Genomic DNA, 12,032 nt, shown 5'->3' with positions numbered 1-12,032 from the left:
GTGAAAGCATCCAGTTGAGGTATTTTTTGCTCAGAGCAAACTCTGCTGCACATTTAGAAACCCTTCAGAACAGGTTTTATAATTGAATTCTTCAGGAAACCCTTACCATCGGCATTGTGCACAACATGCTGAAATGATAGATGATGTCTCCAGGGCTTGGGGCATCTGTCATTTATGCTTTAGATGGCCTTGACCTTGAAGAGGAGGAAACATTTATCGCCAACTGTGGGGTGTAATTGTTCTGTAAAAATAGAACTGTGCTGTAAATGGCCATCAATAAAGTTTATATACAGTAGATAAATTATATACAATAGACATGGAGAATTTTGAGCGCTATCTTTCAGCTGAGGTCAGAACGTTAATATATGAAACAGAATTTTTAAGCCTACCTTATTTTTTTCAAGTTTTTTTGGTACCTCCTCCCCCCTTCCCTCCCTCCTTCCTCCTTCCCTTCCTTCTTTTTTCATTCAAATCATTTTACATGTAAATATTTTTTAAAGCACTGGAATAGACTCTATCATCCTCTACCCTGTCTCCCACCCCTACCCTCAAACACAGCCAAACACCTTTATTCCAAAGGTAAGAGAGTTTTCTGTTCGCTTGTAAGTTGGGTAGCCTAACCCTGTCCCCCCCAAACCACTGCCAAGGTTTCTACTGTTGAGTCCCCCAAGTTGTTGCTCTCTTATCTCTAGAATACTCGGAAGGGGAGTCACTCTTCTACATTGTGAGTCCAAGAGATGTTGTCGTAGCCAAGGAACGAGACCAAGATGACCACATCGACTGGCTCCTTGAAAAGAAGAAATATGAAGTAGTTTTGCTTTTACTTCAAAGTATTGACACGTCGGTAACAGAGAGGGGCTAAAAGGGCTTTGTAATAAATCTTTCACGTAGGTGAATTAGAATGTTCTAAGCTAGTAATATGTAGGAGGCCAATAACTTTCCGATACTCTTTTCGCAAGTTAGGGGGAATAAAGACTGCAAGGAGGTCGACTGGTCTTACTGTTCAGTGGAAGAGGCATTGGTGATGGAGGGAGGGGTGGGTTCGATCCAGCCTACTGATAAGTTTATTTGGTGGTCTTTCAAGAAAAATAAAATAAAGCTAGTATTTCAGAATCATCCATTTGGATATTTTAGTGAAATCATTTATTTTGTGCTTATATCATGTGTAAAAAGTAAAGCTATCAAACTGTACTCAGGAGGGTTTGAACTACCTGTTCAGATGGAATGATATCCATGTCATTAGTCTTGGTTCAGACTAATTTGAGTAGATAATGCCCTATCATGGCTTTTTTTTAAAAAAGGAAAACATTTTAAAGTTTTATTGCTGCAAAGGTATTATTGTGTTGGTTTAGTTAGAGAAACTCTCTGGATAGTCTTATATGCTAATCAGCCAAAAACAAACAAAAAATAGTCCACTTATTTGGTGCTTAAAGTTTGTAACCACCTGAAAGGATTTGGAAAAAAAAAGTTTTTATTTTATAAACTCTTTGGAGTCCAGGTATTGATACCAAGTTCGTACCCCAGTTCTTACCATTATTGCTTTAGATCCAGCAGCTTCTTAAAGAAATAATTTTGTGTTTCAAACATTTGTGTTAAAGTAATCATAGTGAACTTACCAAAATAAAAATAAAATCAGAGATTTTCAAAATCTTAGTGTAGTTGTACCTAAATGTTTGCATATAGGTTACTTTTTATGTTTCAGAAAGGAAAAGTGCCCCTTGATTAATATATGTCATACAGATTTAGAATGACAGATTTTTCTGTTTGAACATAAGAGATTTTGTTGTATTTTGAGTTGCGTCTGAAATGTGATTCCAGGATCCTAATGTGGAAATGAATTCAAATGGAAATAAGAGAAGTCTTCATTTTGGTTGACTGCTTTTGTTTGAGTTTGAATTCAGTGAGGTTCACTCAACCATAACATTAAAAATTCCTGTGCTTGAAGCAAAAGCCATGGGAAAATGGGGCTTATTTATGTAGCCCAGAACTTTAAAACATAATAAATATAGTGTTTATAACCTCAATGTCTCTCTCTCCCATTCTCTCCCCTTTTCCCTTCCTCCTTTTGGTCTGCTTTTATCATGCTTATGTAAATACAGGAAGCTCTGATGGCAGCTGAAATTAGCCAAAAGAACATTAAAAGACATAAGATTCTGGTAAGTATGTAATTTTACTATTTGAAACATAACTTTTCCTTTCAATAAGTTATAATGAGGCTGAAAGTAATTTGAAAAGAACGGATTCTTGCTACCTTTTGAGAAGTTATTTCAAACGAATTCCCTAACCTGTGAGGTCATAATAGTTCATTTTACTGAATCAGTTTCTGCTTATAAACAAGAAACTTGAACAACTGCTAGGAGGTAGTTTTAGGTAATTTGGAAACTGGATTTATAAATACACTTTAAATACAAAGCTTTCCAGTTATGCATGGGGAAGTTTCTTTAAATCACAGGTAAAATCACATTATCATGAAATTTATCAAAAGAGTAGTTTCATAAAACTAGACTGCTTCAGTGGCTCTATAAGAAGAGGCTCAATTTATTTTGTTATGGTGACTAATCTAGGACATCAAATATATTTTTATTACATTTTGGACTTGGGAAAAATATTGTGAGTGAAAGCCCATTTCTTTGCTAACTGTGAAAATGGATGTGCAGATGGAAAGCAGAAAAGAAATGTTATCCTCTGAGTGTGAAGGGTCCTTAGAGATCATCTAGCCCAAGACCCTAGTTTACAGTTGAAAACTGGAAACTTAGTTATTTATGGCTATTTGGGTTCCAGTGCAAAGTCCTTCTGCCTACACTTTCCCCACCTTAAACTTCTCTTTAAAACTTCCCAAAGAAGCCTAATTCCCAAAGAGTATACAAGCAAAATAGTTCAGGAACTAAAAGGGAGAGAGAGAATGAGAGCATCTTCTGTTGTTTTATTCATTCAAAATTGTAGAGAATAAGCAAGGATTACCTAGAAATGGAGTATTCCAGCCAGTAGAAGAGTATAGTTGAAGTAAGCAGGTCAAAAGTAAGATAAGCTTAGCTTAGTCAGTTGTACATTGGGTTTGGTAATATGAAAGTGACAAGTGCATTTTCTGTATATATTATTTATTCTCAACATGCTTGATGGAGTGAAAGTGAATAGGAGATGATGAAGTTGAGTTGAATATAGACTAAGGCTAGCCTCGAAGCGGAAAAGAGTCAAGACTATGGCTGGGGACTGTGACATCATGGGGAGGTTTTGGGTGATGGTGGGTATTTTGTGTAAGACATTTAACGTGCTTATGCTTAAAGGAAAAGAGAGAAAATCAGGTTGAGGTTAAAGGAGCACAGAGACAGAGGATGAGTTGGGAGGGAGCATGGACATGGGGAGAAAGGTTAGAGAAATTGACTCTGCAAAAGAGGCATCTCTTCTCTGAACCTGTAGACTCACTGTAGATACTGTGATATGTGATCTATTTTCAGAAAAATAAAGTTAAGCACCTTTTCTTCACTCTGTAGTTCCAACCGATTTGAAATACGATTTCCTACATAGTAGTCATTAAAGTGAAAGTTTAATAAACTAAGCACTTTGGGTATTTCCCTTCACTCTTGACATGGGCATGCCCTTTACATTAATCACGCCTGGACATTCTTCTCCTAGGATAAAGCAGGCAGAGAGAAAAATGGGCTCCTGCCATTTCTGCCATCCAGGAAGAAGCTCCGCAAAAAATTTTTTGTGCATAAAGTAGAACTTAAAATCCAAGTTTTGTTATATATATTGAGTTCAAGCTTCTCATGCAAATGCTTTTAGGTGGAACTAACCTTTCATAAGAGTCATGAGGCAATCAAGCAAGAGGTCCCCCGTCTCTGGTGACACAGGCCACCTCAAATCCTTTCAGGACTAAGGTAGAATAAGTGAATGAGCACGAATCCTGTGAAGCCAGTCAGTTCATTGCTTTGAGCTCCAGTCTCCTCATCTGTAAACTCGTGGGTTTGAATGACCTGGTTTTCTGAGCTCATTTTCACTTTTTTTTTTTTTTTTTTGCGGTATGCAGGCCTCTCACTGTTGTGGCCCCTCCTGTTGCGGAGCACATGCTCCTGATGCGCAGGCTCAGCGGCCATGGCTCATGGGCCCAGCCGCTCCACGGCATGTGGGATCTTCCCGGACCGGGGCACAAACCCATGTCCCCTGCATTGGCAGGCGGACTCTCAACCACTGCGCCACCAGGGAAGCCCTCATTTTCACTTTGATGTTAACTTTAAATATTTCCCTTTCAAATGATCTGTCATTTCATTTTTCCTACAGCATTTCCTCAGACTTGGTATAGAGGAGACAGGTAGCTCACGTTTTAGGGATGAAAGCACAAGAAACAATTTTATATCCAGTGACAACATGAAATTGTTGGATCATGTTTCTCTTATCAGAGATTTCTTTGTAGGAAATTTCTTAGAAGAGGGCAGGTTAGGAGCCTTTAAAGTAGTAACGTTTTTTAAAACTGTAAACTCTAAACTTTGTGAGAATACAAGTATATTTAAATATGCTCAAGAAAGAAATGAACATAATTACATAAAGCAGACTAAGATGTATGAACAGGTTCCAGTCAGCAGGTCCACTCAGGAACGGAGACCCAACTTTCCATGTGTTCCAGTTAAGTATGAAATTCCTTCATTTCATTTTCCTAGGACATCGGCTTGGCATATATAAACCACCTGGTGGAGAAAGGAGAGTACGACATAGCGGCACGGTAATCAAAATGTTTTCACAATTATTTGTTCATGTAAATAGAATTGAGCCATGTTAGCAATGTGAATAAGTCATTCTCTGCAGTTGACAGACTTTTTTTTACATCTTTCTAACGGGTTATTTTTGAATAGTAATGCTTTTAACCACAGAATGGATTGATACATGTTATTTACCCACCTACTGTCGCATTTGCACTAAATGAAAAATGGTTTTCTCATTATTTAATGAGAAGGGTGTCAGAAATCATGAAGAATCTGATATTTTACCCTTTTTATAAGCTGACAAGTTTGCCTGCCAGTTTCATGAGTGCTGGCAAAAGACCTGATACTCCGGGGTCAGAGACACAGGATCGTCTACCTCAGCAGTAGTCGTGGCCAGACTACCAGCACTTTCTCCAGATCCCACAGCATGAGGCAGAGAGGCCCGGGTGACCCTGCCCAGGCAGCAGGCTGTGTTACAGGAGAGGGACCCTGGGCCTAGGGTGTCTGATTCTTTTATAATGGGCAGTAAGCCTGCCTGCCCTTGGCTCCAGAGGAAGATGTTATTTTTATTTTACTGGGCAGTAAACAAACCTGCCCTGTGCTCCAGAGGGAGACACAGTCTGTGTCCTCTCACCTCCAGGGCTGTTCACGCTACAAGCATCCCAGGAGAGACAGAACAAAAGGGAAAAGAGAGAAAAAGAGACAGGTTTTTGCAGGACAAAAACCTAAATGGTTTATAGTGGTCGTGTGGGTCTGTGTGGGCAGTTCCCCCTCAAGCTGCGCAGTGCCATCTGCAGGACTGCATGGCTGCCCGGAAACATAGTCTTCAGGGCCACTTTTTGTCCCCTGATTTAGGGAAATGTGTTTCTTTGATGTGTACATCAAAGTTTTATTCATACATGAATATTTTTCTGAATTATATACTGAAGTAGGATTCTAATTTTCTAAAGTCTGATTTTGTAGTCCAGTATTTCAAGCCATTGAAAAAGTGGTTTCATTGACACTTTTGGGTATGATGGTATTTCTTGAAGGCAAGAAGTGTCCCCAGACCAGCAGCACTCATCTGGATAAGTAGGAAACTCAGAACAGAAAAATCAGTGGGAAAACCCCTAATCAAAGTCTTCTGAAAGGGATTCATCTTTATTTATAAGTATTGCATATTTTCATGATTTCCATCAACTTTGTATATGCAGTCGAGTACCAGTAATACCTTTATGTTCATTGGCACTTGAAATGGAAATTTGTCAAAGTTCTGGGATGAGAGATTTATCTAAACCACTAGGGGAAATGTCTACTTATTCTGTCTCTGTTTGTTTTCTTTATTTATACTTTCTTTTCCCTGGGATGTTTTTACTGCCAGCAAATGCCAGAAAATTCTTGGGAAAAATGCAGCACTCTGGGAATATGAAGTTTATAAATTTAAAGAAATTGGACAGCTTAAGGTAAGCATAGCTTTATTTTTAACTGTTTAATTTTTGTATGTAGTATATTAATATTGAGATGGAAATAAAATTAATAGTAATCAGTTCTTTATTGGGAAGCGAGTACTATTTCAGCTAGAAAGAAAAACTTTTAGAAATTAGTTACCAAATAGAAATCTGGTTTATACTTTATGTGCATAAAATATATACAAATGTGTTACATATATGATATGTTCACTTTCTTATCTCTCTCCAATTCCCTCTGTGTTCAGATGGAAGTTTTCATGTTCTTTTTAATGAATGTGGAAAACAGGTATAGTCTCATCACAGTAGATTATAATAAACATAAGGCTTTTTTCACACGTACTGAAGAATTAGTGCATTTTCCAACATCTTACTTGCTGGAAGACAAATGGAAAAGTTTGACCAGGTAGCTCGAACAAATAATTTTGATATTTCATTTTTTTATCTTTCATTTTAGTTTACAATATCTAAACTAATCAATAAAGTATTCCTATGTCTGGAGATCTGTTTAAAACATTTTTTGAAAACTTTTCAGTATCTGTGAGCCTTTTCAGTGTTCTCTTAGAATTATGAACATGCTTTTAAAAATTCCAATTATTCAGCGGGCCAGCCCTGTGCCTTGTCCTCTGCTTGCCCCATAAATGTAACTCTTCTCCAGGAGACCCTCAAGGACACTTCTCGTCATGTTTATTGGGTTGACCTTGGGGGATCTTCTCCAGTCCTGTGGCCATGTTTACCATGATGGCTCCATCACCCAGACCTCTATTTTGAATTCCTTATCTATGTTGGAAGCGTGTGATGGACATTTTTCCTTGTGTGTACATGCTGCTGAGAATGATCACTCAGATTAATGTGAATCCATTTCCCTCCCAAGTTTGGTCCTTCTCCTTTCAATCTGTGTGTACCACATCACAATATACTCATTTCTCCATGCTTAATAGCTCAAAGCCACTGTCCTTTTTTTTTTTTAACATCTTTATTGGAGTATAATTGCTTTGCAATGCTGTGTTAGTTGCTGCTGTATAACAAAGTGAATCAGCTATACGTATACATATATCCCCATATCCCCTCCCTCTTGCGTCTCCCTCCCTCCCTCCCTATCCCACCCCTCTAGGTAGTCACAAAGCACTGGGCTGATCTCCCTGTGCTATGCAGCTAAAGCCATTGTCTTGATGAGAACATCTAACTCACCTCCTTATTCTGTTTTATCTCCAATTCTTGTCAGTTTCACTTTGTCAGTACCAGTTGGGCCTCTCCTCCCCCTCTGGTACCACTGCCTTAACTCCCGCCTGAGGTATTGCAAGGGCCTTTTCGCAGATCTATAGACAACCCTAACCCACAGTTAGCCGTTTAAAAACGTGTTCCTCTCATTTCCCTCCTGCTCAGAGCATAAAATCTGAATCCCTTTCATGACCCCACGGTCACCTTCCTCTTCAGCCTCATCTTCCTCCTGTGACCCCCGTCTCACATGTCTGAGCCATGCTGACCTCCCTGCATGCAGAGTGTGCATTCATGGTTCCATGCCTTTGCCTATGCTGTTCCCTCTACCAGGGTGCCCTTCCCCCTCTCTCTTGGCCTGACAGGCCCCAGGCATCTGTCACTCTGCTTCAGTCTCCAAGATCCACCTCGCCACAGCATCTTGTTTGCCCCTCTCTCCAGACACTTAGCAATATTGCAACTGGCTGTTTAGATATCTGCATATCTTCCCTCTGAAGCTGTGAGCTCCTGGGGACAGTGCCTGGAGCTCTGGGTCCCCAGGACAGAGCATGGCGATTGGTGGGTAGTGCACTGCAGAACCATTTACAGTGTTTGGAAATTCAACACTTAACACAGTGCTGAAGTAGCTAAAAACACAAGGTTTATTTTCCCTTAATTTCAAACGATGATTATGGGTTTTTAAAGGTTGATGTATTCCATTTTAAGGAAAAAAAAAAGATGAATAGATGACCTATAACTCCTTGCTTACTTAAGAAGTTGACTTTTATCATCATTCTCCCTCAAATTACTTAGATTTTCATTAATTCATCAGGAAGAACAGAGAGATAATGTTTAACTTAATCGAGGCAGTGTCTTTTATTCATTCATTCATAGATGTAGACACCTTATCTATACTTTTTAAAATGTATTATAACATGCTATAAGAAGGTAGCTTATCTGAATCTTTTCTCTTCGTAATATTTTTCCAAAGTACTCTGTTGCCTTAAGTTTTTAAAGTAAATGTACATTTTTATATTTTCTGCCTCTTTGGAGTACAGTTTTATTTTGCTACTTTTTAAAGATTTTTTTTTTTGCCTTTTCCTTCCTTAGGCTATTAGTCCTTATTTGCCAAGAGGGGATCCAGTTCTGAAACCACTCATCTATGAAATGATCTTGCATGAATTTTTGGAAAGTGATTATGAGGTATGACATTCCAACATGGTCAAATTGTTTTCAGTGGAAAATGTTATGAAATCTAGAAAAATGGTACGCTCGAGCAGCTGGCTTAAAGGCAGCAGATTTGCAGTTTCTCTGTGGTAGATGAAACTGAGATACATACACTCTGATGACCACTGATGTTTATGTGGACCTTGTTAGAGAAAATGTCTAATCCATGGACATTTTGAATATTTCCTTAAAGCTACCTCCTCGATAGAGCTAAAGGGAAAGGACCAAGTGCCACTTGGGGGAATTCATAAATAGAATAGCATCTGCTAATGATGCTTCTACTACCCTTAAATAATTCAGAACTTTCTAAAACTTGAGTCTCAGAACTAAGTTTGCCAAAGGAGGATTGCAGAGAAATTGGGACGCAGGTAGGGGGAAGGGGATTGGAAATGATCTGTTTTGCTTATTGTTTAAGGAGAAAGGTGGTACTTAAACTGCTTATCTACTGTACATGCTGCACTTTTACATGCATGTTGCGATATTATACTCCCAGCAACACTATACATAGTAATATCCAATTTTACAGAGGAACTAAAAATTAAAACAATTAAATAACTTGCCTAAGGCCATCCATAATAGGTATGCCTGGGTTTGACTTTAAATTTGGTGTTTGCATGCACCCAAAATGGATGATAATTTTTTAAGTTTGTTCCTTTAAAATGTATTTATTCAGAAAGTCTCTGTTCCGTGCCTACTGTATTCCAGGAATGTGCTGGGCGCTAAGCATGCAGATGTGAATGAAATGATGTGCATTTAGCGATAGCTCTAGTCTGAGTCACACCCAAGCATATAAACCAGCAGTTCTCAACAGAGGTGGATTCCCGCCCCCCCCCCGCCCCCCAGGGGACATCTGGCAATGTCTGGAGATATTTGTGATTGTCACAACTGGGGAATTGGCACTACAGGCATTTAGTGGGTGGTGACCAGCAAGGATGCTGCTAAACATCCTACAACACACAGGATAGCCCCCCTATTATCTGTCCTCAAGTGTCAACAGGACTGAGTTTGAGGACCCCTGCTATAAACAGGTAAATTATTACGTTAAATGCTGGGTGCTCTAATAAAGCTATCCACGAAATGTGGTGGTGGGAAGACTCAGCCTTCACCTGCTTCTGACTAGAGGAAAAGATGGTCTTTCTCGTGGGCAGGTTCTAGACAAGGCTGGTAAGCTCTTTATCAGAGCTGGTGCTGAGACGATCCATAAATCAGGAGATATCGGACCACCGACTGCTGTCCTCCAGTTTCTGCCCAAACGTCAAAGTCTTTATAAAAGTGGCACCATCTTCAGCTCCTTATAAAGTTCAGGGACCTAACCCAGTGATCAGTTTTCATTTTTGGTACCTCACCGTATGTTGCAGGTTGTCACTGCCTTCATACATTCTGATGTTATGTTTTGAAAATAAGGAAGACTTTATTTACAGCTTTTCTCCTTCCCACAAGAATGCAGAGTGGCTTGCGGAAAGGTTAATAGATAGAATGGAAATTCCCTAGCGGTCCAGTGGTTAGGACTCCGCACTTCCACTGCAGAGGGCATGGGTTTGATCCCTGGTCGGAGAACTAAGATCCTGCATGCTACATGGTGCAGCCTTAAAAAAAAAAAAAAAAAACCACCAAAAAGAAAGGTTAATAGAGAGAGACAATCAGAGAGGGAATGAGAAAAAGAGCTCCTGTGTTTTGAGTGCCTACTGAGATACTTTTTTAACAAATAACTGATTCAATTTAAGGAGGAGTAATAATGCAAACACTGTATTCTAACTCTGAGATGGTTTTTAGAGCTTAAGATCTAAAGGGACCTTTAAGATGGTGCACTTTTATCCTGGTAACTCACACACTTGGTCAGTTACTGTCGGCCACGTGTTCCTGGCTACGTCAGATTCAAGCATCCTGATGCCTGTGTGACCTATGTAGTGCCTTTACTGTTCCAAGCCTGTATTCTTATCATAGGAAGGGACTACGTGCTTTCGGATGAATTCAACTTGAACAACGTATTTCTTTAATAACTGTACAAACTAATGAAGGCAGCATCTCTTACCACCATGTGCTCTGTTACCATAATCCAGTCTTCCCTACCAGCATGGGTCTGTTCCTTTCCAGGTCTGTACGGAAGAGTCTATGGTAATCGTTTCTGACATTTGTGCTAGGTGCCAACTGCTAGAGTCTCGGAGCTTGGTTTCTCTTCATTTCCTATTCAGTCCAATTCAGCACATCTTTATTTAGAACCTACCGTGGTCAAGAATTGGGCTGAGTACTCATTTGGATCCAAGAGAAATAAAAACACAGTCCCAGGCTTCAGTGGGCTTACAGACTGACTAGGGAGACTGTGTTAATAAGCTTTAAGCAACTAGAAAATAAGGAAGACAGGCAGAGCAAAGTGTTTTAAGAGATCTAATGAGAGGCCATTATTGGCCGTAGTTATTGGAAAAGGTTTCTTCTGTGAAGAAAGACTTACAATGGACTTCTCTTTCTTTCCAGTATGTCTGAGTACACAGAGTGGCTGTCATAAAATTTCCATCTTTGTACATCTTCCTGAAAGAAAGAAAATTCTGAGTGTTCTGTGAAAATGATGGGAAGAGTATGAGCTTTATTCTGAAACACCGAAGCTCAGTATACGTGTCCTGTTTTTAAAGTCATGTCATTTAACCATAAAAAAGCAATTTTATTATTTGTATGACTCTGTTACAATTCATGATTCAACCCTCACTTTTTCAAGAAACTGTTTTAAATCCTGTATCGTTAAAGGTATCTTGTTAATTCATATCTGGAAAACTTTTGACTGAGACTGAAAGAAATAAGCATGACTCAAAGCTTGTAGATGTTTTTTCCTGAATATTTTCGGGTGTCTGCCTGGTCAGTACTATTAAGAAGGTTACAAATAATTTGGTTTGTCATAAGCTCTTATAAATAATTCGCATTTTCGCTTCCGTCATTCTCCGTTTCATGTTTAATTTTGAATTAAATTGTCACATAATTCGTCAGATAGCAGTGTTCTGTAGCAACATTTTTGATCACATATAATGTGGATGAAAATTTTGTGCTGCTAAATATAGCACTAAACGTCAGATTAAAAATAAAATAAAAATATATGAACAGTATTTTCTTGGAGGTACTGGCTCTTCATAACTTCTTTGTATGGGGTTTCTACTGAAATGCATATAGCTTTGCCTTTTAATTTACCCTAGCAGAATTATTTTCAATACTGAAGTTTTGCTTCATAATATTAATGACAAATGTATAAGCATGTTAAAACTGGGACAATTTCTATGGCATTTCATTTAATGAATAGTCTTTAATCTTACAGAAAGACCCGAACGAACTTTCTGACCAACCCAATATGATGGGCACCAGAGGGTTCTCTGATTTTGCCACTGGATCGTAATAGTTCCCTGATAACTATGTCCTCTAATTAATAACAAAGGCCCCAGCGGTGATTTCATCAGTATTTTTTAGCACATTTATTCAAAGGTAC

At 38.9% G+C, this 12,032-nt stretch overlaps 1 protein-coding gene across 1 annotated transcript in view; it reads left to right on the top strand.

The window, feature by feature from the left end:
• VPS41 (VPS41 subunit of HOPS complex) overlaps positions 1 to 12,032 on the top strand; it is a 194,646-nt gene that overhangs the window by 149,094 nt on the left and 33,520 nt on the right. Inside the window, exons 13-17 of the mRNA XM_082631906.1 lie at positions 693 to 808; positions 2,100 to 2,156; positions 4,656 to 4,717; positions 6,058 to 6,139; positions 8,450 to 8,542. Of these exons, the coding sequence (XP_082488032.1) occupies positions 693 to 808; positions 2,100 to 2,156; positions 4,656 to 4,717; positions 6,058 to 6,139; positions 8,450 to 8,542 (410 nt within the window). The remainder of the gene's footprint in view (positions 1 to 692; positions 809 to 2,099; positions 2,157 to 4,655; positions 4,718 to 6,057; positions 6,140 to 8,449; positions 8,543 to 12,032) is intronic.

Source organism: Mesoplodon mirus (assembly GCF_964341445.2).
Source record: "Mesoplodon mirus genome assembly, chromosome: 9".
Taxonomy (NCBI): domain Eukaryota; kingdom Metazoa; phylum Chordata; class Mammalia; order Artiodactyla; family Ziphiidae; genus Mesoplodon; species Mesoplodon mirus.
Note: the sequence above shows the minus strand (reverse complement) of the source record. Positions and strands in the feature narration are given on the sequence as shown.